Source organism: Brachycentrus maculatus, unplaced genomic scaffold, assembly GCF_059751285.1.
Source record: "Brachycentrus maculatus isolate JH-2025_06_01 unplaced genomic scaffold, ASM5975128v1 h1tg000361l, whole genome shotgun sequence".
Lineage (NCBI taxonomy): Eukaryota > Metazoa > Arthropoda > Insecta > Trichoptera > Brachycentridae > Brachycentrus > Brachycentrus maculatus.
Genome location: NW_028281110.1, coordinates 390,227 through 418,084, shown reverse-complemented (window position 1 = coordinate 418,084; position 27,858 = coordinate 390,227). Strand labels below are relative to the sequence as shown.

Genomic DNA, 27,858 nt, shown 5'->3' with positions numbered 1-27,858 from the left:
ATCTTATGTACAAATTGCATTAGCTCTGATGATGAGCAGTCTTAAATGCAAATAAGAAGCACAGAGAGGTAAGCAAATATTTATTTTATTATGGAATATGAAAAATTGTGAAAGTATTCAGTTATAATACTAAACATGGTATGAAATTATTTAAAATTATGAGGTCCTCGGTATATGTCATTATCATATTTATTTCCTAAAAAAAAAATCCAGTTTAATTTTTGATGAGAAAAAAACAGCAAATGCAGTCTCCAGATTTTTTTGGATTATTGAACATTTTATAAAAAACAAAAATTGAAATACTGGGTCTCCATTTGAAAAAAAAAGAAATAACCCACCTTGTGCAGTTCGTCTTCAGAAAGAATGGGGTTGGATAATATGCAAAAATGTATCACGATTGCACATAAAAAAATATTGGAATTTTTATAAGAATTAGTGTATGGTACCTTTTACCTACCTACGCTTTTTCGCAGGTAGGTAAAAGTACTTACCTATTGTGCTAGTACCTACGTAAATATTTATTTTTCCAATGGAGTTTCTACATTATTGTCTATGATTATGAACATTGACGATTGATAAATAAAATTTGTCTGTGTAAATGATCTGTCATAGCGAATGTGTGTCATTTTTGAGTATTGTTTTTTGACAACCCGAAATAATTATATTATCACTTAAAATTTTCCTGAATCTTTATTAAAGCGACAAAAAAAGATATGTTAAATAATTTAGCTTACATCTAAAAAAAATATACATATCATGTTCTCCAAAAAAATACCCGGCACTAAAACGTCACTTCAAAACTCACAGCTACTTATTTCTTCCGGAATACCATCTTTAGACCATGTCGTTGGTAATATATATTATTTCTAGTTTGATACTATTTTATTTTTTACTCTAAAACTGTTTTCTCAGATTCTATTTTGATATTTTTTCAGGTGGAGGATTTCCCCTTGGAAGCATATTTTTGTTGGGTAATTTATTTACTATTTGAATAATTAGCATTAAGTATTATTTGACCATTTTTTCCAAACATAATAACTGCAGTGCATTATATTTATGAAACAATATTAACAATCTGATATTGTTTTTACAGAAGAGGATACATTTGCCAAGTATTCAAAAGTTATGCTGAAATACTATCTAGCCGAAGGAGTGGTTAGTCGTCATGCAATTTTATTAGCTTCCATGGATTCTGACCCAAAAAAAATAGTGAGTTTCAATCATTTAAATTGTAGGCCTGTCATATACATATGTACATACCGGCTTAAGAATACAAATATTAGAGTAGTGGTTGTTAACTGTGTTGGGGGCGCCGAACCCCACCAGTTTCATCCACCGAACCCTTAATTGGAACAATAAAATATGATTTTTTCAAATTCCAAATATATATATTTATACATATCGCTCACTCCTTTCAAGAACGTCATAAATAAAAAATCATCAATTTTCAGTTGTGCATGTTTTCGGAATGCCCAGAAAAAGTTCAATAAGTGGCTTGATATTTATTTTTAATACATTGTATTATATTTTGAAACTTTAAAAACGTTCTCCTAAAAAATCAACTTTTTTGATAAATGACGTTCTCGAAAGAAGTGAGCGATAAGTGCACAAAATAAATAACGAAAGCATCAAAAAGAAAAAACAGAACCATTGTAACATGATTTTCACCTAAAAACAAAAACAAAATAATGCACATTTTGTAATGACGAAACGTGATGAAAATATATCTAGTACATTTGTTATTGAAATTCTATCCCGCTAAAAAAATGTAGGATGCGGAGTACGTGCATTGTTTTAGCGTTTGAGCTCTTGTATTATTTTTATTGGTAGATTGATATATTCCTCTCAAATAATATACTAGATCTATTGGATAAATGAATATATGTACGTCGTATCACTTTTCATAATATCATACAATAAGTTGGGTATGTGTTTTAACCTCCGCTGAACCCGGGAGACTCACCAAACCCCTGGGGTTCGATAAAACCCAGATTAAGAAGCACTGTATTAGAGGTACTTTATATAGTTGGTTGAGCCGACTAGTAAATTGTTATGCGAATTCCATTTTATAAATTTTTATATAACATACTGTCATCTGAACGCAGAACTATCCTAATAGCAAAAAGGTCTTGGCATATTTGGGTAGATGCTCAACTGCGAATCTGACGTCGTGGGTTCGATTCCCGCCAATTGCAAAATAAATTTCAGAAATATTTATTTTCAATTACGGAAGGTTAGTGTGATAAATATAGTGTTTGTAATATATTTATCACACTAACCTTCCGTATCCTACCGTATCAGACAAGCCTCTAAAAAAGTAGAAACTTTGCAGTTTGATCCTATAAAAAAAATAAAAAAATGGAAATTTTACTGGCAAGGCAATTAATTTTTTTTAAACTTAGTCCTCTCATTTATTTATTAAATGTTTTAGCTTTAAAATAGCTTTTTATTTACGCTAAAAACTTTCTATATAGCAAAATCAATTGCATAAAGAACACAATAAAAATATAAAAACATAATTAATTTGTTTGCGGATAGTTCTGTATTTGGGTAACAATATTTTTTATGTCTCAATCATTCTTTTTCTAAGCCTTATCCGCACGCAATGGAGCACTGCATCGTATCGACGGGGTGTTATTTTGATCGTTACTTACATGAAGACAAGGTGATCCCTCCTGTGCTTCAGGAACCAGTTCAGGTTAATTTAAATAAATATAAAAGTGTAAAATCAGTTATATTTATTTTCAACCCCCCCCCCCGGGAATCGAAAGGGGGACCTCCACCACGGTAGCTAAACACACTAACCATTATACCACGGGGGTGGACATCATTCTTGAGGATAAATATGTTACTTAAATGTCAAAATTTAGATTTCAGAATTACCATCCCCAACCAACACAGAGCATGACTTTTCCGACCAATCATCAAATAAAGATATTGAAGACAGCGATATAAAAATCGCATGGAGGTATAAGGATCTCACTCCGGTAGATTCCACATTAGGAGCTAAAATACAATTTGGTCATTATTACGACTTGACAAAAAAAATGGATACTGAAATGTTGAAAGATTGTTTTTCTTTGTGGAATCCTCCCACAGATATTTTGACTGATTATTGTGAGTATATATACATATATTATAAATATATATTTATTTTTTAATATCGGTGCATCAATGAAAAGTTTATTGTGTAATTCTTTATTAATTTCCATCTCACTGACATTGAAGTTGATTTCACATTGATAAGACTCGAAAAATTCGCTGGAAATTATCAACATGATAACACCTACAAAAACTTTGAATATATTGACACACCAAATGTATGTAGTCAGCAGAAATGTATGTATGTAGATCAACAAAAATGAAATGTAGTCAGCAAAAATGTTTGTATGCAGAAATTAATGTATGCAAATCAGCAGAAATGATTTTTTACAGCAGTGTGAGTTTGATGCAGTTTTCCGTCACTACTAGGGCGTTTGTCCACTACATGGAATAATACGGAATTTTACCGTCCGGCACGTCAGTTAGCGTTTTAAAATGATATTGGCTTGGATTGGCTTGTGCTTTTGTCCATCTTTTTTCAGATCGGTGCGTGAACACGTTGCGCGTAAATTCGATCACACTAAACTGTCGTAGTTGCTTTCATTTTTCAAAACCGGACTGCCAGACGGTAAAATTCCGTGTAGTGGACAAGCGCCCTTAGTGTAGCATCTCACTTGCAGAAAATCGGTACATAATCTAATCATTTATGTTGTGTGATACATTGCTTTAATAGCAGGCTGCACACTGGCGTTGATTAAACACATTAGTTTTTATTACTTCTTGCGGTTTTCTAATGCAGCATCGCTCCGTAACGTCATCATTGGCAGACGCCGAATACACACTGTCTAGTGCCGGACCTACATAATTTACTTAGCATAGGTAGCCCAGGCACTTGCCTGAAAGGAGGGGGGGAATAATAACAATTTACAATCTTATTTAATCCCGTCCCTTTTCATGAAGTGATGGGATACTAGATCTAGCATTGGTCATACTAAAAACTAATGACGTTTTTTGTAAGGAGTTTGATTTGATTTTTCTTAGATGTAAGATACTTTATTTACCTCATTATATACATTGTCTGCACCACTTATTGTTTTATATATTAAATGTTAAAATCAAACACTGATTTCTTCAAACAATTGTTTGAAAATGCCATAACTAGGTGAAAAAATTGTCATAAAGTTTATTGTGTTTTTTAACAATAAAATAAAACTTAGTAGACTCAAAATAGTTGAAATATTTGTGTAAATAATAAAAACACAAATATTTCTCTTTAAAAAAAAAGGAACCACGTTTCCGCACCAGGTCTATTTTAATATCATTTTTAACATACAATCACTACTGATTTGTTAACCTTTAATCTGTATTTTATAATTATGTAGCGTTATCTTTATTTGATTACATTTTTTAAAAATAATTTCAGGTAGTGAAAATACAGCCTATCGGAATCTTATTCTCTTCATTAAAAATGAAATACAAAAGGGGGGTTATAATAAATCAAAATCTGATGAGAATAACAATGTTTTGCGCATCGGAATAGAATCTTTAGGATCTCCCATTTGGCAAACGTTTGAAAACAATAACTTAGATACGGGCACTTTAAAAGAAGGAAAAGAGATTATTAATTTCCTGTTATGTCTACGAGCCATTCTCAGATCAGCTTGTGCTGTAGCGTTTGTAACTGTACCAACACACATATTTGAGGTTTGTTTTTATAATTTGCTCGATTATTTTTCTAATTTATTATTACGCTGCCTACTATTGACGAATCCTTCTCTAAGTTTAAGTTTTGTACTGACATTTCTTGGTGGAATTACATTTTGTATAATAAAACAGTAACTTTTTAGTTTTTTCCACTTTTATATTATATAATTATAAATTATGGTTTTAAACTCCAGCTTTATTGTGGATATAACATAGAATTGCGTCTTGCCTCCCACCAGTCTGACGATGTTGATATCGACGAAACCCGGCCTCCTGTAGGTGTAATTTATGTATCTTTATTCCTCTTTCTGTTATTTTTAATTAAATATTTAATTTTATCCTGAAGCTGTGGATTGATCCCCTTCTCTTCGATAGACAGGCCCCGCGGCGTAGTCGGGTAGACGTTCGACCTCGAAACTGGCATTGTGGGTTCGATTCCCGCCATTTTCAAAATAAATTCAAGAAAGATTTATTTTCAATTGGTCTGGGTGTTTGTGATGTATTTTTCACATTTACCTTCCCCATCATTACTATCCTACCTGTAGACTAGACTCTCTTCTCCGTCTGAGTCCTTATTACTAAGGATTATGACCCTAGTCGAAGCAATGATGCTTCTCCAGTTATCCCTTTACTGCGCTGCATCATAGCACTCCATACTGCATACTGCTGGCTTAACTTGATCGGTCCATCATGTGGGGATCTTCCTTTCCCTCTCTTCCCCTCTAGGCTTCCTAATAACCTGCAGACAAGCCTCTAGAAATAAGAGCTTTGCGGAAAAAAAAAAGAAATATATATATATATATATATATATATATATATATATATATATATATATATATATATATATATATATATATAAATATATATATGAATATATATATATATATATATATATATATATATATATATATATATATATATATATATATATATATATATATATATACATATATATATATATATATATATGTATATATATATGTATATATATATATATATATATATATATATATATATATATATATATATATATATATATATATATATATATATATATATATATATATATATATATATATATATATATATATATATATATATATATATATATATATATATATATACATATATATATATATATATATACACACATATTATATGTTAATTCTGTGTTCATTTAATGCGGTGCCCTAACCCTGTACATAATAAGCAAGGTAAATAATAAATGCAATTTCCATCTGTAAAAAAATGCGGTGCCCTATTAAACCTGGATATGAGTTAGAGGAATATTCTCTTTCAATGACCACCATTTAGACCATTTTTACATTTCTATCATTAGTTTATATGTAACATATATAAGATTAAAAATTATATATGGACATTTTGTTTTTTAAGATTGTGACGACTTATATGAAGGCGGACAAATAAACCACCGTGTGAAACTACATATGTATTTATCATTCCAGAACCCTGATATTGTTCTTCACATGCATCACTTGGTGGATACTGCTGTAAGATTGGATGCATTTGTAGGAACCGAGAGGGAGTCAAACCCGGCACTTCGGGATTACCATGGATTATTTTACGTGCCTAAATTATCCTCATTGAACACATTGGTTCCATATATTCCTTCTACCTTAGATCTTGCATTTAAACTTATGAGGAAAAAGTTTTTAATTGAAAAGCTACATCTTCCCCCAGGTAAATGGTCATCTTTAATGTGTATTCAGGTATTTTTGATTGAATAAAGTTGGATATAATGTATGAAATTAATATATTATGAAATACGAAATTGCCAATACATCTATATCAAATAAATTATGTTTTCTTTTTATAGAATTACAAGACTCAAGTGAGAGAGAACAAGATGATGTTGGGGGAATAAGTTGTGGAGGTTCTGGTAGTAGGAAATTAGACTTCTGAAAAAATATATTGTTGTTGATGTCAATTATAGTAAATATAATAAATATATATATTTTTATTTTCAATATGTTGTCTTGTTATTGTTGAGTACTCTGTCTATGTTCCCAACATACTTAAGGTTTTTAAATTAGGTGAATTATGTAATTAGATTAACTCATTAATAGCTGCTATGTATGTATTACCATGTCTGTAGAGAGTATGATAGAATATTGAAATGAGTTAAAAAGTTCGCATCAATTATGTACCTTAATCGTACCACTAAGATATCTTTTTTTTTACTTGAACCACATCGAACTACGAGCAATTTTGAATTTGTGAGTTTTAGTAAAATGGTAGCGAAAGCGTAACACTGAACACATTGGTTTTCATACTCTGTGGGTACATTTTTGGCAATGTGATATTTGGGCAATACAATTGATATTACAAATTTTCAAAATAAGGACACTTTAATGTGATTTTTATTACTTATTATGTTTTCTCATGGAAAAAATCTGTTATGGGAATGAATAGTAATGATTTCTTGGTGGTCACAATCATATTTACAATTTTATGCTATCTTACATTCCTGTACTCTATTTCAAGGGTTATAACTTTCCCATTATACTAAAATAATGAATACAAATGGATTGATTGTAAGGAAATATTTGTTGCCAAATGTGGTAGTTAAGGCAGGGGGAAGATCTTCCAGCCATTAAAAAAATTAATGTATGCAAAATCATAATTGACTGATGGAATTCAAATTTCACTAAATTGCTCCAAAGATGTCATTCAAGGGAAATCCCAGACAAGGTGTCAATAGGACTGATGATTAGGGCTAAGTTGTTGGTGGAATGCAATAATTTCTCTAGAGTTGGCACGTTCAACAGCTGCCTAAAAGCAAACCAGGCTGACCAATTATTGTTTTTTAAATTATTATTTTAATTAATGGGTTACATCGATGGCTAACTTATAAAATATATTTATTAACATGTTTATTCAATACCATTTTAGTAGATTATGCAACAACAATTTTTTTGTGTAATTTACAACCATGCTGTTTCAGTATAGTACCCTATGGACCGGTAAATCCACAGGATGGACAAAAAATAAAATGTTTTAATGATTTGTGTAATATGTTCGTATTTGCACTTTGAAAAAATTCACAATATTTTTAACATTGAAATAGTATAATATGAATAAGAATTACGAACAAAGTGTTGCCATAAATATATATTTTTTCAAAAGTGAATTTCAAATATTTAATACATAAAAATAATAAATTACAGTAAATATTTTAAACAATTTTAATTCTATGCTAAATTTTAAATACCAAAAAAATATATTGCTAGATTTTTTTTCGAATGTAAATTAGTATAAGTAATTTATTTGATAATGTAAAACATAATAGAACAATGCTTAGCATACTTTTTTAACCAAATGTTTTTAGAGTCCAGTATTTATGCACTGTGATGTGTGTAATATATTCAGCAGCTCCCAACTATAATTAGTCACCCTTCATGTGCACTAGAGCATGTCTCCCCTAGCCAATGGTCTTACTGGCCAAAAAACTCATTCTGCCTGCATCGGTCCGCTAGGCCAGTTTTCTATACAACTTCACTGCTGTTTGTAAAAGAAAATAAACCAATAGTTCAACCGAATAATGTTGTATCGCGTGCTCAACAATACAAGTACATTGCGTTGTTTAACAATTAGTTTTCATTTCTGGTCCCCACTCTAGTGCGATGCTTTTATTTACGTTAGTGGACACTTCCTCCCTATTGTATTTCAAAATTTACTTCCACATTCACAACAATGCACAGTGCTTCGATTTGATGCTAATAAACTGGTGACTTATGGAATTTCTTTGTTCAAAACAGAAAATTGTGATATTTGTGCATTTTTCTTCTTGGAGTTTATTTTTAAAATAAAACATTTAAGTATAAAACACAAAAAATATGCGCTGCAGTAAGGTTTTCAGTTCAAAAGTTTTACTTGGATGTTTTAACTTCATATTTTTGGTGAGTTCAGTATTTATATATTTTTTTCCCAAATACATAGTAATGTTCTGTATGAATTAAAAACATAAAATATTTTTTACTTAAAATATCTCTGAAGTAAATCCAACGTGGATTTGTTTATTTGAATCTAAGATGTTACAACTGTTACAAAATTTGCATCTGCCACATTTTCAAACATGAAAAAACAAAAATATTAACAACATTTAATTGATTATGAATATTTTGTCAATAGAATTTTATTATAATACATAAATATTATGCAAGCTAAATTGACATTGGTATACATATATATTATTGACATTTATATACCAAAAAGGTTGGCTCAACATTTTTTTTATCTGTTTTTTAACCTTTCCAGGAGTATGGTCGTATATATACGACCAATACAAAACCTGATTTATGACGTGATTTATTCCAAAACATGATTTATTTCAAGCATTGTCAAAATTGACAATGTTGCGATAAATCATGTTTACTGGTGTAAATGTTTTTTTTTTATTCAAGAAAATATGTTGCTTATAGCATTGACAGATATAAATTATAAAAAGTATTTTTTTTTTTTTTAATTTCTCTCCTGGACAGGTTAAATAATCAAAATACTTATTACTGATAATTGAATGATTCAAATTTTTTTAAATGCTTTAAAATTACAATAATGCTTCTTCATCTTCTGTGTGTGTCCTGCCAGTTTCCCTGACGTCGACTATCACTTAAGAGCAATTTTCCTTGTCTTGGGCACCTTGAAACAACGTCTTGACAGTTCTGATCCCCGTCCGCTCTCGTATATTCCGGAGTCAGGATTTCTGTCTTCAGCAAAAATGCTTAGTTTATAAATAATGTTTTAAAAATTAAAGTTTTACAAATGGCTGAATAGTTTAATGTAAATAATAATTCAAAGAAATTTGCCTGATAAGCATTTTTGCCTCCTGTAAAATTTGGTTTTTATGGTTGAATACTTTTAACATTATATATTATTTTGAGAAATAAAAAGACTTTGTTTTTTGATCCACTCACATGTGAGCGGATCAAAAAACAAAGTCTTTTTATTTCTCAATATAATATATCAATATGATCCACAAAGTTAATGCTTTCAATATTCAAAACAAAAAAAACTTTTAACAATAGTGAAATATCAATGCTTGTATCGAACAGTTTAAAATGTATATTGTTGAAAGCCTAACTCAAGTTGTTCTGTGCTTATTATTTTTTGTGTATCTCCCTTCAACAATCATCAGACAGGAGCATTATCTGGCACTTTCATGGCAAGTTCATTTGGCCCTTCAACAATACTATGCTCTTTTTTTCTGGAGGAGTGCTACACAAGTAACTTTATCTGTGGACTAGAGTGATGTATCTGCTGTTGTTACTCTAATAACCTGTGTATTATGGTTCCAGGCCTGCGGTTTAGTGTTACTTGTCCTAGGATTCCTCCTACTATGTGACTCACCACGGATATTGCTGTCACGCCTGCTGACATATCCAGATAATGAGGCACCGCAGCCGCCGTTTTATTATGCAGCCCTGGCCATCATCGGAGCAGGGCTGTTTATGACGTCAGCTGGAGCAGCAGGATGCTGGGCAACATATGCAAGAGGATATTGTGTTCTCACGTTGGTAAGTTTTAATCATCAATCAAGCATCAAAAAAAAAACATATTCGTTCCCTATTTATGGACCATATGGAATCCACAAACTGACTCTAAGCCTATCTGTTGTCTGCCAGCTCCTTTGCATCCTCCCAAGTCAGATCCGCATCCCAAAATTCTGATGAGAACTGCCGACGAATTGTCAGCAGTGGTTGTCCTGGGCGGCGCGAACCTGATGCCTTCTAAAAGAGGCAAGCTTGATTATGGCTCTTAGGAGGCATGTGGAGTACATGGCCTTGCCAACTGAATCGCCTTTTCTTGGCCACAGTTGTGACCAACATTAGCTGCATCCTACGCCTTATCTCTTCATTCCTCACAAAGTCAAACCACTGCACAACTAAAATTCTTCGCGCCTGTTCTCAAAGCTAAGTACATGGCTGCTCTGGGCCCTTGAAAGGTTCCCAGCCGTTTAAGAGAACAGGAGCAATGCAGGCATTGTATAGGCGGCATAGTTTATTTGCTTTTGGCTTAATCTCGCTCTTATGAGGAAAACTCCTATCAGATGTGAATCAGAATTTCTAAATATTACAAAACATCAGACGAATGCATGTTTTGTTAATACGCAGTTAGCAAATAATTGTCTATTTTGATTGCATTCTTGGTTTGAATACAATATTTCAATGAGGACAATATGCTTCATCTGAACTAAATTTCAAAACCTGTCATATGTTATATAATGACATGACTAATATTGACATCTATGGACATTTTCGCATAGATGCTTCAAGTTTATGGTCAGGTGTGTATAATATCAACTTCACTATTTAAATTACAAAATAAAATAAAATAATGTAGATAAAATTCACTTTCTCAATATAGTTTAGTTTACTAAAAGAGGTTTTTATGTTTTAAATCCAATAACAATCCTTTTTGATAATAAGCTTGAAATAAGAATAGCATTGTACTCTTACTCATTGACAATTATAAGACATTTGTTTAAATTTCTTAATGAACAAATTTCATGGTCCCTTTCAATTATTTTGGTTTACTTCGAAGATATGGAAATTATTTCAACTTTGATATCAAATAATTTCAGTACTTCATGATGGTTCTGGTGTCCCTGGTGTGTCAGTGTGCGGCTTGCGTGATTGTGGTGGCGTGGCCGGGCTGTGTGGGGCTGCAGGGGGCTAGGGGGGGTGCTGTGGGGGCATTGCAAGCCACTTACGGAGTGCCCGGACATGAGCAGTTCACCGCTGCCCTGGACTTGGCACAAACATTGGTAACAGCTTAATTTTTTTATTATTCATCCATAGCCAATGGTCATTATTATGTATGCAATAAAAAGCATTACATTCTTATCATTTATTGATGCAGTATTGTGATGTGTAAGGAACAGGGAATATTTCAAGGGTAAATTTTATTCAGGTCATAATACTCAGCAATACTTTATTATATGGTCTGATAATAATGTTTTTTGACTACTAGCAACCCCTAAAATTTTGAGATGGAGACCTTAGGAGAATAAGAGAGTCGCCGGAAGACCTCAAAGAAGATGGTCTGACGACGTAGCCGCTTTGGGGGTGTAGAAACTGGCTGGAAACAACAACAGACCGAAAAAAAATGGAAGGATACGAAAGAGGCCTATATCCAGCCGTAAAAGACAAAAGGCTAAAGATGAAGAAGAAGTAGTCATGATCACATAGCGAAATACTTCCTCCTTTTACGCCTTCGTATTTATATACTGAGCCTCCGCCTCCGTAGTGTAATGGTCAGCACGCTCGGCTACCGTTCTGGAGGTCCCGGGTTCGATTCCCAAGGGGGGTAAATTAAATATAAGTTATTTTTTCACTGTAATATTTATTCATTATCACCCTGGACTGGTACCTGAAGCGGAAGGCTGATCACCTTTCCTTCATGTGTAAAAGATCAAGGTAACACTGCGTTTAAATAACGCAGTGCCTTATGCACCATTGGGGTGCGGATAAGGGTTTAAAAAAAAAATTATATACAATTGATCTATCGATTTCTCCCGGAACTTTTCTCCTTGTTAATACCTTTCAAGTGTTAACTTGACAATCAATAACACAATCCCATGGTACAATAATATAGGTACGTCTACCTTTGTAGTGTATTAGTTAGCGCATTTGGCTACTGTGCTGGTGATCCTGGGGGGTGTCAAAATAAATATCACTTTTTCACTCAAATATTGATTTAATATTATTCTGGACTGGTATCCGTAACCTGACATCTGATGCAGCGCTCCATGCATCACCTGAATGTTGTTAGGGATCTAAAAATTAGGAATATTGGAAATTGAACCTGAAGTTAAAAGTTTAAGATAATTTTTTATTGGCATATTTCAGTTCCAATGTTGCGGAATGACAGACGGAAGAAATTACGATATGTCGCTCTGGCAGCTCCACAGACTGGGTCCCAGAGACCTGATAGTTCCACTGACCTGCTGTGTCCCGTTAGACGAAACATCTTCCTATTTGGACCCGAAGCCGGCCAATGAATCCATTTGCCAGGAGCTTTTGCCTGAACACTTTACTCCATTCAGATATGGCCAGGTAAGTGAATATAATAAACTACGCCTACATATACATATCCATGCACATTAATTCCTCAATATTCTTAGTTTTGTATGTCTGCAGATATTGGGAATGAAATTTGTCAAACTAATATGATAAAATAAATTCAATTTGTTTATTTAGTCTATTTCCTTTTCAAACACTTCCATTGACTGAATTATATTTGTAGAAGGGTGACTCATTGCCGATAGGTGAATCCAGGTATTCATAGGTTAACTATTCCGATTTTTCTAGGATTACAGAAGAACTATTGTACTTCATTTCCAATTTCTCTTCACATAGGATTTCAGGTATAAAATAAATGAAGGGTTAAGGAGATACAGCCATATTTATATCGTCCAAGAGAAGAAACAAAAGAAGGGATATTCTAACAAAGTTTTTTTCAGTCAGATTTTTAATTGAAACCAGACAAATAGAATGTATTTTACTTTTACATATGACTGGACAAATTGCATGTACTATATACGTAAAAAGTAAACTTTTTCAGAACTGCAACACCAGGGAATAAAATCATGAGATTAGGATAAACAGTGTTGGATTTTCAAAATATTAAAAACAAAGAAATAATCTATAATTTCATTAATTGATTCGGCAGTCACTTCGTGGTAAAATCTATCCATTTTTAATTTAAGTTTTACTTAGTAAATATGCCACTATTTCTTAAAATCTACTATGAGACGTGTTTCGATGCATTCCGCATCATTTTCAAACACCGTATATGTAGATTTTAAGAAATAGTGGTATTTACTAAGTAAAACTTAAATCAAAAGTAATCTATAGTCTTGATATGTTTATTTTCACTTGACAATTGTCAAGTGAAAATAAACATATCAAGACTATAGATAAATAAAAGTTTATTGTAAAATGAATAGAAAGTGTTATTAAAAGATTTTTTTTTTCAGGGCTGCTTGTCTAAAGTAGAAATATGGTATCAGCAGCAATACATTGGATTCCTCATCATTATTCTCATCGTTTCACTGATAGAATTTGGGGTACTGTTTAGCACCATTTTGGCTTGCGTGAAACTAAGAAAGAAGAGAAAGGAATCGGGTTCTTTTATTATCAAACCATTGAACAATAAGAACATGGAAAACATTTACCACAACAAGATGTTCACAATTGAAAGACCTGTCACAGATGCATATATTCAGCCAGACACATTCTACAGTCCCGGATCAAAAGTCCATCACAATTATAATACAAAAAGAGATGAAATGGCATGAAAATTAGCTGATGATGCACTTTCACTCACTAACAGACTGCAGACATTTTCGGATTACCTATTGAAAGTTCAAGCTGAATCTATCATGTGGTAGATTCATTTTAAATAATACAAATTAGAAATAGACACGTATGTATTTTAAAATATCAAGTCACTTTTCAAAAACTTTTTAAAGTAAAATATAATTAAGACGATAAGAAAAGTCAATACTATTTACCTAGGAATGAAGATGTTGTAAAGTTGTAAAAGATTGAATGTTAAATATGTCGCCTACTTTCAAAATCCGCCAGATCCATGTAAGTCAATTTTACAAAAAATGCAAAATTCTCCGGGTAACATTTATGTTTCAAAGATATGTCTATCTTTAGATAAAATATTATTAAATAGAGAATTTTCCTATTTTATTGAATTTTTTCAATATTAAAAAAAAAACACGAGACACAAACCGATACTAATGTCATCTTTATTTTTGACCTATCCCCGCTCTCTGATTGGCCGATATGTATCAGAAGGCAAATTTCATGAATATAGCGGAATTTGAAATACAACGCTGTTTTTAAGTATTTTTAGCAGGGTTTTCAAGTATATAAATATTTTAAACAATAAAACCCACAATTGTCATTCCGATAAGAGTATTTATTTTTAAATCTTATAAAATTGGATCTGGCGGATTTTGAAAGTAGGCGACACAAATAACAACTGATATTGTGAAAGAGTGAATGCATCATTTACTAAATGTTATTGGCCATTATAATTACTAAGTAATGTTTTTGTTGGATAAGAGTGGTTTTACTATAGTGGATGGTGAAAATCACAGGAAATATAGTTATTTATGTAAGTACTGTAGAACCTCAAGCCCGGAGTGACAAACAATTCGTGCTATGAAAATAAAGTCCTAACGATAATTGTTTGTAAATTCAACTTCACATATCGCTCACTCCTTTCAAGAACGTCATTAATCAAAAAACCTGATTTTTCAGGAGAACGTTTTTAAAGTTTAAAAATATAACACAATGTATTAAAAATAAATATCAAGCCACTTATTGAACTTTGTATTGTGCAGCAGATCTTTTTAGGTAAAACCTGAAGGTTTTTTCCCATTTGAAAAATATTTAGTATATTTAAAAAAATAATTAAACAATACCTTTTCTTCAAAATGCAAAAACAACATTTTCCTCCCTGTAGCGGGTAAATATTAAGTTAAAAATATGCCTCTTTTGCTGGGATATAGTACATTTTCTGGGTAATCCGAAAACATGCACAACTGAATATTGACGATTTTTGATTTATAACGTTGTTCAAAGGGGTGAGCGATATGTTTTTAAGATGTATTCTATTGGCGAATGGATCAAGTTTTTTGTCGGCGGCCTTTTTAATTGTAGCCCGAATTGTTTAAGATCACAGATTTTTCTACCCGAGGTACTGCTGCTTATGATAAGTGGATAAAGTCCCTTTAGTCTGTAGACAGACACAACTCTACCAGTTAGTGAGTTCAAAAATTGAGAGAAAAATCATAATAAAATTAATAAACTGTATAATTTTTTAAAAAACTGCTCCTCATGGATTGGATCCTAAATCTTTTGGATGACTGATTGCTTTACTTACTGATCAAATAAATTATTGTGATTTTTCTTTCTAAATTTGTTGAATTTTATACTACGTAAAGAATTTTTAAGGTTTTTTTTACCTTTATTTCATTGTTCAGATTAAAAAATAAAGTATTTGAATAGGTACTTTTGTGCGTAGAATAATATTCAAGTGCAGATGAAATTTCAAACTATGGTTTTTTACTTGTTTCTCAGCCCACATATTAATATGTTGTAAACTATGTATTATAAAGGTGAAATTTAACTGAAGACAGTCTTTCTTCACGCAAATATATTGCTAGTATGTTTTATAAAAATTTGTTAGATAGGATATGTGAATAGATCAGAGTATGTTATCAATTATGGAACAGTTTAGAAATAAACATTGTACTTAAGGCCTAGTATTCGATAAGTCGCAACTTAATTTTCTCAAAACCCAAGTAACATTTTACGTAACATTTTTTTTTCTTAAAACACCGTTTTTGTATTGCAAAAACAAGTTTTTTTCAAAATAATTTTATGGTTTTGAAAAGAAGAGTTATTGAAAGGTAAGGAGTTTAAAAAAAATTGTATATACATATATCTAAAAAATAAAAAATATCTAATATACATTCTTTAAAAAAATCGGGCGTGGAAAGACGTGTTATCTATTCAGCAGTTAGCTGGCGAATGAGTTCTGTCTTTGCGAATATCCCCTCAAGAAAATATGAGATTTACTTTCATGGTACAGATACTTTGTGCTTTATTTTAAGAATACTAATTTTAAAAATCGGTTTTTATCTTACTTCTCCTTTCCCGCTAAACAATAGGGGATTTCATCTATTAACAAAAAGAAAATTAATATGAATTGGAATATATAAATTATTTATTTGCTGACAATTATTGGCAGGCTTGTTTTATAGGACCATGTTGGATGTAAGGATTTATGTTTAAAGTTAGTTATTTAGTTTACTACTAAACTTGTACAAGCAAAAATAAAAATCAACATCAATATTTGTATTTTTTTAATGTAAATAAAAATTATTATTCAGTACAAAATATGTAACGTTTTTCTATAAAAATAACAACATTTACACCCTGCAAATATTATCACAATCATTATTGCAATAGCATTTCATACTAATCCACAGAATTGCTACCATTCTTAATAATAATGCAAGGGAACTAAAGAATATTCAGCTATGTGGTTCAAAACATACTATGTATGTGTATAAAAATACAAAATAAAGAAAAACAAATAACTAGAATCCATGAAGTTGTTTTTTGATAATTTATTTTTCTCAGTGAAAATTCTCATTACAGAAAAATAATAAGAACTTAAAGGAAATCAACGTGACAAAAACAGCCTTGGATTTTACACATATAGTTAATGAAAGTCGATTACTTTTTAGGATCCATCTAAACATGATATATTATGTAGTGTCAACAATATTATTTTCATTGTAATGACTGATCGAAAACAATATTTAGTCAAAAATTGTCAAGAACACTTAATTTAATAATTAATGCTAATTAGTGAATTTTTAGAATTGACTTTTGGCCAGAGTATGTAATAACAAATTACATGATGTAGTGAATATATTATATGAAAAATATAGATTGCACATCGTTTTAAACTTACACATATGACACAATATTAGAATCATGTATGTTTTTTCTTCATTGGCACTTTTTTATTACTTGTAGAGACTCTATAGTAAACAGCAACCAATGTTCCAATTGTTGATGAAATGAAAGATGCAAATAACACATACTGCAATCCGACTAAGTCTCCTAAGTAGCCCGCAACAGCCGGTGCTATGATCCCAGATATGGACCTCACGCTGTTGGAAGCTCCGATCAATGAACCTCTTTGGTTAGCGGGAGACTTGTGTACGATAATTTCTAATCCCACCAACCTCAAAATGGCATTACCCACGGCTAGAGGAATAAGTAGCAATGCAAATAGGTACCAAGATGGACATATAGTCAAAAGTAAAAATGTTACGGTAATAAGTACAAAACAGTGCAAATTTCTCTCTGTGTACTCTAAATCACTTTTATAGAACATGTTGTTAATATACTTTATAAAAAAACTACAAATAGCACCGATAACACCTTGGAATGATATTGTATACCCTATCCACTTGGGGGATAAGTTGTAAACATGTTTCAATAGGGGGGCATAATTAGAAAAAAAGATCCCCATACTGAATCCTACTAAAGCCTTTAAAAAGAATATATCCCAATACTTGCTCCACTCTACTTCCTTCAGTTCCTGAATAGACTTGATCCATCCGTCACTGATTACCTCCAAATAGTTGGGTGAATGTTTGGAATGCGGAGGTTTGGAATGCTTTTGACTTTTCTGAGATGCTCCAATAAAATATACCACACCTACAAAATCCCAAAAAAACATACATAAATAAATATAACTGAACCATAATACTTATGTTATTTGAGAAATAATATAGTAATAATATTTGTAATTACCGGCATTGAAGATAAACAACAAACAAGCTATAGAACACGAAATTGAAAATCCAGATGTCGGATGATCTTCAGAAATATGGCCGCCAATCATGGGCCCAACAGCGATTCCGATTCCGGAAACAGCCAACATTTTCCCATAAACATCTGATTGGTCACTTTGTTTTACGACATCACTTACAAAGGCTTTGGCTAATGTCTGTGTATGCTTAAAAATACCTAAAAATATTAATATTTAAATTAACAAATATATTTTCATTAATTGATTCGGCAGTCACTTTGTGGTAAAATTTATCCGTTTTTAATTAACGTTTTACTTAGTAAATACCACTATTTCTCAAAATCTATTTCCGCATCATTTTCACATACGGTGTTTGAAAATGATGCGGAATGCATCGAAACACGTGTCACAATAGATTTTAAGAAATAGTGGTATTTACTAAGTAAAACGTTAATTAAAAATAACAAATATGTATTAGATGAAAAAAAATGTTTGCAATAAGTCAGTTTTCCATAAAAAAATCATTTTCTTGTTGTAGTAATTAGGTGAATACATTATGAAATTTAAAAAAATCCTATTACTAAGATTATTATAGTGCTGTTATCTTTCTTAATTTTTATTATTGCTAGTTCATTTACCCACTATTTGGAAACAAAATTAAACAAGATATTCTTTGCTTTGCTGATACTGATGTATCCAAAGATTTTAAATGTGTATTTCAACATTTTACCACGCTGTGGTATTTATACAAAACAAGTTTAAAAAAATATATTGGGATAAATTGTAACATTCAAACATATATTAATTTTAGAACATGTAAGAAAAAATATTTATAAAAAAATTAAGAAAAAATTCTCAACTGTGCTTTACGTAAAGTAAAAACAAAACACTTCCGATCACAACTATAGGCTTTTTTTACATGAAATACTCAAAATGAGACTGAAAATAATTGGTAATGCAAATAATGCATGATTCGTAATAATCACATTGTTAACTGGGTATCGGGATTCGGATTAGCAGAAATCGGATCGCATTTCCCAATAAGTGGTTAATTTTAATAAAAATAAGAAAAACATACCTAAAACAATCCGAAGCACTAATAACACATATATTGAAGGTATGATACCGAATAACAAATACGCCACACTGCAGCATAATAGCGTAGCAATCAGAACGGGCTTTCTTCCCTTAATGTCACTAAAACTACCCTGAAAATGAAAATAATGTTTAAGTAACTAACGTTGAAATACTTATTTGCAATCTATAACATTATTTTATGTGTAATCTATAACATTATTTTATTTGCAATCTATAACATTTTGTCCGCCTTCGTAGTGTAATGGTCAGCGCGCTCGGCTACTGTTCTGGAGGTCCCGGGTTTGATTCCAAGGGTGGGGTCAAATGAATGTAAGTGTATTCTCATTATTATTCACACAATGTGTTTGTGTGAATAATAATGAGCTTCACTACCATAGCACTATTTACACACTTAAAACTACACAAAATGTTTAACACAATGTGTTTACACAATGTGTCAAACATTTTGTGTAGTTTTAAGTGTGTAAATAGTGCTATGGTAGTGAAGGGTGGTATTGTTTGCATGCTGTGGTAGTGATTGTCCTGACGAAGAGACGGGTACGTCTCGAAACCGGTAGACATGAAAATCTCGGTGAGTGGTTATATAATAATGTTATTAACATTTTTGTAAAAACATTAATAAGAATATAAGTGATTTTTCACTATAATATTTATTCAATATTACCCTGGACCTCAAGGACGTCCACCGATGAGATGGGTAGACGACATCAGGAAGTTTGCTGGAAGACAGTGGATAGGGACGGCGCAGGATCGGGAGGAGTGGAGGCGGAAGGGGGAGGCCTTTGTCCAGCAGTGGACCTCAACAGGCTGATATGATGATGATTACCCTGGACTGGTACCTGAAGCGGAGGGCTGATTACCTTTCCTTAATGTGCTAACGATCACGAAAACACTGTACTTATATGGTGCCGTGCCCTATGCACCATTGGGGTGCGGGTAAGGGTTTGAAGAAGGAAGAAGAAGAAATAAGGTATTATTCATCACATGGATGACGATCCTATGAGTTTAAAAGAGTTCTATCGATGCCCATATAGAGTATATTAATAGAACCTTCTCAAACTCACGGGACGATGTATAATTCAAAAAATTGAAGAAGCAGAACAACATTATTGGAGGTATTGTGTGTCTTTCATACATTTCAGCATTCAGAATATGGGCTGATGAGATGTATGTTGCGACATATGACAAATTGAGTAAAGTGAGGGATACTTACAATTATGGGTCCCGAAAATAGCTGCAATCCCGAATAGAAGGATCCCATGAGCCCCACGATGAAGTGGGACCCTCCGAGACCCGTAACATGAGCACTTATTAATGGTACGACTAAACCGACAGCGAGTAAGTCCTGCAATGTAAATAATAAACATTAAAATGAACAATATCGTAAGTTGCGCAAATGAAAAATGTCCAATAAAAAAACTCTAAATGATCAATTAAAGGAAATGTGATAAACAGGAAGAAGGGAAAATAATAATTTTATATTAATATCATTATTACAATCCAGAATAAAAACAAACAATTATGATAATTGAAATATGAAATATTTTGGAGTAAATTTTGTACACGTGTTAATGTAATTTTTATAAATACATACCGTAAATGTTATAAGATAGAGAACTAACGTATTCATCTGCATTCTTTGTTTTTTATTAAGTTTTGTCCTTAGGATTCGAAGAATGAATCTCTAATGTCTGCATTTATTTTTCGGATGAGATTCACGTCAATTGAAGACCGGTTCAATATATGCCTTATCACAAAAATAATATACTAGCCTTATCAACCATAAAAATGTAAGAAAAAAACTAATGAAAAATACTTTGTTGAAGTATTTGCACACCAACGCACACAAATATGCCGCTCGATCGCCGAATATTGGTGACAGTTGACTTTTTTTTGTAAATAGATATACTTCAATCTATAAAATGTCAAAATCAAGTCGCATGTGAGTACCTACTCATAAGTATTCTTTTGTAAGAAAAATATCTTATTTAAAAACTAACTAACTAACTAACCATCACGCCGCTTCCCCGCAGGAGTAGGCAGAGAGAATAGAACGCCACACTACTTTGTCTTTGCAAACATTCTTCGCCTCTTTCACGTTCATGCATCTCCTCATACATACCCGCCTATTGTTACGACTCCTAACCTGACCACTTTCAAGTATTTGGCATACCTGATCGTGCCATGTTTTTCTCGGTCTTCCTCTGCTCTTTTTTCCACTTACATTCGCCTCATAAATTTGTTTTACCGTTCTTTCTTCACTCATTCGTTCTACATGTCCTAACCATCTCAACACACCTTTCTTAATTTTATCGATAATGCTTATCCTTAGCTTTGCACTCCTTCCTTATTTCCCTATTCGAACATCTATCATACATCGTTTTGTCGCACATTCTTCTGAGACATCGCATTTCAACTGCATTCAGTTTACTTTCATTCTTCTTTTGCCAACTCCATATTTCACTTCCATACATTAGAGTTGGAACCAGGACTCCGTCTTAAATATCTTATTTCATATTCAAAAAATAATTTCTTGGGAGTGACTATCCCTCACAATATATTTTTTTTAGATACCAAATCGTAATAAATAAAAAGAAACTATTTTCCAAGGATATCATTGTAAAAGCAAATTAGATAGCTAGTAAACGCACTTTTTCAGAATTCCGAATGCATGAAACTCATACAAAAAGTATTTACCAACCATGCGTTTGTTTTCCGAGCGGAATATATATTTTCAGTGTTATAATTTTTGATATATATTGACGTGAAAAATAAATAATTAGTTATGTCGTTTTAAATGTTATAATTGCCATATATTGTAAAGAGCCCTCGAAGTGATTTCTCACGAAAACGGCGCTGAATATATATTTAACAATATTTTTTTGTTTATTTATTCGTCATTCTAGTATTCATAATAATAAATATGTGAATTCCTTATAATTTCTATCAAATGCCAGTTTTTAATGTCAAAGTAGGCCTCTTTTTTTAAATTATTAATATACGTTATTAATTTGAACATATGGCAATAGTAGTTGTGGAATACTGGTAACCCACGCTTCATTTAGGAAAATGGCTACCAGCGTCAGCTAGTACCTACTGGTACATCTCAATGGGTGGTTTGGTGTTTGTGTTGTTTTTACAAAGTTTCGCTAAATTAACGTTATAATTGTTTGAACTTATATAGTTCGTGTAAAAAAAACATCGCACAAGTATTCGCGTGTATTTATCGTTATAAAGTTTCTTACGTTTCGAAAGTTATGTTCAGTGCCGATCGGAATAAAAACATTTGTCGGAAATAATGTTTCTGAGAAACTTTGGCAAATATGTGATTTACGTTAGTTTCTCAGAACAGTTTAAACGGGTTTAATTAATGTTCATCATAATTCGCATTGTTATTAGAGAAAATACACAATATTTGATTAAGTAAACATTTTGACAGCTAATAGTTTCATAAATCACAATCGTATAAACAACCTGTTAACTCGTTGTTTTTGTTTTCTAGTTCGTTTACATCCAAGTGTCGTTTAAAAAGTTTAAATATACGGTTTAAAAAGTTTTCGAGCGTGTTAAGAAATTGAAATTATCGTATATTTTGAATGTTACGATAGCGGTTAAAGTTTCGCCAAAGTGAGTTGAAACATGCGACCGTTGCGCGCACTCTCCTAATCTCGACGATCTTATCAATATATAAAACAGTCGTCAAGTGTGTATCCGAGGAGTGGATTCTGTCGTCGGAAGATGCGAGGGAATTTCTCCGCTATGTGTCACGTCCTGGTGCGATAGTGCTAGAGTGCCGATAGCGCATTATGCTCGTGCGGGGCTCGCGCGGATCCCCGAGCGTTCGGCAGTGAGTCCTCCGTCCTCCCGGCCCCGCGGAGACGGTGATGATAGTGTTGTAGGGTGTATTTGGACACGGTGGATCACATCGTGGGTGCCGGGGGCGGGTGCGTGGAAGCTGGGGGCCTCCTCCCGCGCCCCCCTCCACAGCCCATCGGCGATGGCCTGCCGCCCAAGAGACAGGCAGTGGTAGACCGCCTAAGGTAACTATATCCTCACTTTGTCACCAACTTAGGGTATCTTATACCCTAAGTCTTAGGGTATCTTATACCCTTACCGAGATTACTTTTCTCAAGCATTCGATATTTTGCATTTCACATTTTAAAAATCACATTTCCGGACTAAATGGGAATGAATATATCTAACGCTAGAAAACTGTCACACAAGTTACTTTTTCGGGAGATGTTTTAAAACAGGATATCGATCATTTTCGGTAGTGAGCCTAGAAAAGTGTTCACCCATAATTTTTCTGGTTGATTCTTTATACATAGTTTTTTTTAGACATATTGATTGCTTATCATATAATATTTAAAAATATGTATTTTCTATAGAGCAAATAGGCCAAAAAGTGTGTAAAGCTCTTGACAAAAAATAAATAGTGGTATCTAAATCGTCAACATTTTCACATTCGAAAGACACCCATGATTTTAGCGTTAGAAATGTCCATTTCATTTAGAATCATGGGTGTCTTTTTCGAACATGACTATGTTGACGATTTAGATACCATTTTTGGAATAAAGTGTTTAATTTTTTTTTGCGTTGTGGCCCTTTGGCATTTAACCAGCGATCTCAGCAATCCAAAGGATCTTAGTATATTCAAAACAATAATTATGGTTATACGTAATATTTTTACGTAATATGCAGTTTATAAGAGTTCGGTTTTCAAGGGGGTAAGAAACGACAGTAATTTACTACAAAATGATGTTATTTAATAGATGCGGTAGGATACATGGGTGAGAATACGGTTAATCTTCTTTTTGTATAGACTTTTCGTTATAAGGGTTAACTTTACAGAATACTGCTAATCATCTGGCTTTTAACCATCGATTTAATCATGGTCATTTTTTTAAATTACATAAAAGTAACGAGTCAAACGTAGTTTATTGATAACACTCTCCTTATCATTCATCGTTCACTTTGTGTAATACCACTTAAAAATTCTACTTCACGACTACCAGTTTCCAAATAACCATTACATCATCAGGTCAACTGTACACTTATTTTTTTTAGTCTACAGTTGACCTGATGATGGAATGGTTATTCCGAAACGGGGGTCGTGAAGTAAAGTTTTTATGATGTATTACACAAAGTGAACGATGAATGATAAAAAGAGTGATATAACACCATACCACAAAGTGTTATATTACCATATACAAAATACAATTTAATTAAGTATAATTTGAGAATGATGAATATTTTCATAAATTAACATAAATCTTAATTTTCATCATGTAAGCAATCATACAAAATTATAATTTTTAAGCGCTGTAATCTTTCGTACTTTTGTGATAATGTTCTCACTTTTATCAATCAATTTTCATTCATATCACTACTGAAAAATATAACATAAAAGTATAAGTATTAAAATAGTCATTGGTAGGTCAATATTTTCACGCACGGTAAAAAAAAAACATCTTAAAAACATCTCGGTGTTTTTTCAAAGCAAAACGAAATAGGCAGTAAAAAAACCTAAATATTTTAGATATTTTTTATGTCATATCACAGCCTGAACAGATTTTAGGATTTTTCCCACAGTTATCTGAGTAAAGTAAACAAATTACCTAACATCATCTGACAGTATTTTATACTGTTGTGTTAAATTCCAGTACCGGCCATGTTTTTAGATAGAGTGGCTATACGTATAGAAGTTGATCTAATAAATTGCAAAGCTTGATATTTATAAATTAACTATGGTATACATATTTCGAGCAATACTGTTTTTTTTTTAAAGATAGATATTATTGATTATTCATATAAGTATAGCATACAATTAACCTGAAAAATTATATTTGGAATAATCCTGAGATGAAGATCGGCAGTTGAATCAAGATTTACAAAACTTGTGTCCGACCCATCATGACGTATGGGATCGAAAGTAGAGCGGACACCGTTGGCACAAAAAACGCGCTTAGACTGTCAGAAATGAAGACTCTAAGAACCATATCAGGCAAGAGTCTTCGAGATAGAATAAGAAACGCCAGGATCAGGGAAATATGCGAGATCGAAGATGTCGTTAGATGGGGAAGGCAACGAATGAGACAATGGTAATGCGCATGTGAGGAGAATGCAACCATCCAGACTCCCCCACATCGCACTGTACGGCCAACCCCATCGTAGACGACTCCCGGGCAGACCACCAAAGAGATGTATCGATAGCTGGGAATCGATATTGCAGGAGGCTAATCCCTCTTAAAAACAGGCCACAAGGCCTACACCAAGAAGAAGAAGATACAATTAACATATGCAGTTTTTCGAAAACCTCCTAAAGCGAATACTCTAAAAAATTAATTACTAAAGAAATCTCAAAATCTGCCTTTGATTTTAATCTAAAGTCTTGAAATATTATTAAATTCTTTAAAATAAACCTGAGCAAATAAATTTAATAATAATTGTTATCGATGGTTGTTTAATCCGTATTGAAAGTCTAAGTGTTTACAGGGCTAATGATCTGTCATTGGCTGGTTTTAGTGATAGGTAGCCGTAAGCAGTAACCACCATACTATGGACATGAATGGATTAACAATTAACCTAACCGGACCAAGTTTAACCTAAATTATGATCCATTCATACTAACAATACTGAATGTTCACCTGTCAAGTTATTCGTTCAATCGTATGATTATATTCAAATCCGACCCTTGGTGTATGTAACTTTTAAACCACCCTGACATAAGAACTATTTTGCAAATTAAAATTTGCAAAATATGCAAGCATCTTTTTGAACATCGTAATGAGAAAACTTCCATCATTTACATAGCTATTCTTTAGGCTATTATTTATTATTATAAAGGACGTTTTTACAGTGTACGAATAATTTAAAGTTACTTCAGATTTAAGTATAAGAAGCATATTCGTATAAATAGAATTTTAAGTATGAAAACTACTCAAATGTACGCTGAGTTAGAGTTGAGCGTATAAGTATATGATTTTTTTAAAAAATGATTATTTTTTCCGGATGCGTTTATCTCTTTTAATCTGGATCATTCGTATTTATTCAGTTTAATTAATCGATCTGTGCAATCACAGCAACTATTTCTGTAGTGCAGTGAGATATTTCAAATGAGGTCTTGAATCAATATTGCGTTTTAGCATTTCAATTTTTTACATTGTTAAGTGAAAGCATTGGAAAATTGAGTCAATATTAGGTACTTGTAATCTGCAAAAAGGCAGAAAAAAATATTGAATCAATAAGTTTACTGTATTCAAAATATTAAATGGTTGTTACTGTTGTACCTTACTGGGTCAAATAAAATACAACATCCCGGCCAACAGACTGAGAAATCATTAAGTGCTGTTTCTCGATCGCCATAAAACAAATTATCGTTTTAGTGCTCCTATGTCTCGTGTGTGTCGAGTTGTAAACTCGAGACAGGATCTAGACTCGGGTGTAAATCTGGCAAGATTTAAAAAAATCGTTGAATGAGTAGTCCAGACTCTGTCTGTTGTTTTTTTTAAAATAGTTTTTCAATAGACTTTGTACGTAAAAAATAATTATAAGATTGTGTTCATATAAATTTAACGTATTTTTATCCCTCGTTAAACCTTCGTACTCTTTTTTTACACGCCTTATTTATACAATGCGAAAAGAATGGATAAGTTATTTGGGTGACTAGAGTGAGTTTCACACAGTTTAAATAACGAGATGCAAGGACAATTTCGTACAAAAAAGAGTAATAGAAGAAAAAGAGAGGGAAATAGAGGAAAAAAAAGCTAGATGAAGACGATTTAGATGTCAGTCAAAAGCATCAGAATATATTTTTGGCGACTGTTAAAGGTCCTCGAGAGTTCCCACGACAATGTCACCAAGACATGCAGCTAACAGTTTTATCTATAAAGCTCCTCCATCTTTTCATGGTTCAGGCATGATGTTATAATTTTTTTCACTCATCTAAACACCTAATGTTGCCAAAACAGAATGCACTTTTGTTAAATCTACAATATTTAGGGCATTTCTGATAGCTAGAAAGATGTGCGTTATGTGAAATGGGAATTGCAGCAATTAGAGTAGGTATTCTGTTAAAACAAAATTAAATTATATTAGTACCGTAATATTTTATATTTGAAATATTGCCATGAAATTTGTGGTGTAAAGTAGCAACTAGCCACATTTTTTAAGTGATGCAGTCGCAATCAATATCCTGCATGTGGTTGGTCCTCTGAAGTCCCACTAATGGAAATTTATTTTTGTTTTGTCTCAGTATTTTAAATTATCATACGGACAATTTCCAATTCATCCCAATGTTTTTCCTATGTCCTAAAGTCAACAAAGTTCAATGTAAAGTCCATGCGAAGACTCTTGATGCAAAAGTCCCGTAGGGAGTGGCGACTAAAAGACTCTTCCTTATCTTATATTTTTAATTTTAACTTATCTTGTTTCTGCATGTACTCCTATTATCCTTTACGAATACGATTGAAACACATTGAAATGTAACGCACAAGGTAAAGCAGGCATATGATATTTGAGTCCAAACATTTAGGAACATCTCTGTATCTATAATATGTATTTCAATTCTTCACAATGCATTTGTCTTAAATCTCGACTTTTAATTAATTGATCTGGCAGTCACTTTGATCCATTTTTAGT

At 32.3% G+C, this 27,858-nt stretch overlaps 4 protein-coding genes across 4 annotated transcripts in view; 3 read left to right on the top strand and 1 right to left on the bottom strand.

The window, feature by feature from the left end:
• Positions 1–594: 594 nt before the first annotated feature.
• Positions 595–6,734, top strand: LOC148303583 (elongator complex protein 4-like). The gene is made up of 7 exons (XM_088269695.1): positions 595–850; positions 936–971; positions 1,094–1,209; positions 2,871–3,117; positions 4,466–4,746; positions 6,213–6,447; positions 6,584–6,734. Exons 1-7 carry the CDS (start codon positions 757–759, stop codon positions 6,667–6,669), a joined length of 1,095 nt encoding a protein of 364 aa, XP_088125821.1. The 5' UTR covers positions 595–756; the 3' UTR covers positions 6,670–6,734.
• A 1,122-nt stretch (positions 6,735–7,856) lies between these two features.
• Tsp68C (Tetraspanin 68C) lies at positions 7,857–16,530 on the top strand. Its single transcript, XM_088269696.1, has 5 exons — positions 7,857–8,666; positions 10,062–10,280; positions 11,348–11,530; positions 12,615–12,821; positions 13,745–16,530. The coding sequence occupies exons 1-5, from the start codon at positions 8,604–8,606 to the stop codon at positions 14,063–14,065; spliced, it is 993 nt and encodes a 330-aa protein (XP_088125822.1). The 5' UTR covers positions 7,857–8,603; the 3' UTR covers positions 14,066–16,530.
• Positions 16,531–16,640: 110 nt separating this feature from the next.
• Positions 16,641–21,071, bottom strand: LOC148303581 (solute carrier family 67 member A2-like). The gene is made up of 5 exons (XM_088269694.1): positions 20,813–21,071; positions 20,432–20,563; positions 19,199–19,328; positions 18,123–18,338; positions 16,641–18,026 (listed from the first exon to the last, which is right to left on the bottom strand). The coding sequence occupies exons 1-5, from the start codon at positions 20,852–20,854 to the stop codon at positions 17,293–17,295; spliced, it is 1,254 nt and encodes a 417-aa protein (XP_088125820.1). The 5' UTR covers positions 20,855–21,071; the 3' UTR covers positions 16,641–17,292.
• Positions 21,072–22,287: 1,216 nt separating this feature from the next.
• mam (neurogenic protein mastermind) overlaps positions 22,288–27,858 on the top strand; it is a 143,960-nt gene continuing 138,389 nt past the window's right edge. Inside the window, exons 1-2 of the mRNA XM_088269723.1 lie at positions 22,288–22,299; positions 23,110–23,258. Coding sequence (XP_088125849.1) covers positions 22,288–22,299; positions 23,110–23,258 — 161 coding nt within the window. The remainder of the gene's footprint in view (positions 22,300–23,109; positions 23,259–27,858) is intronic.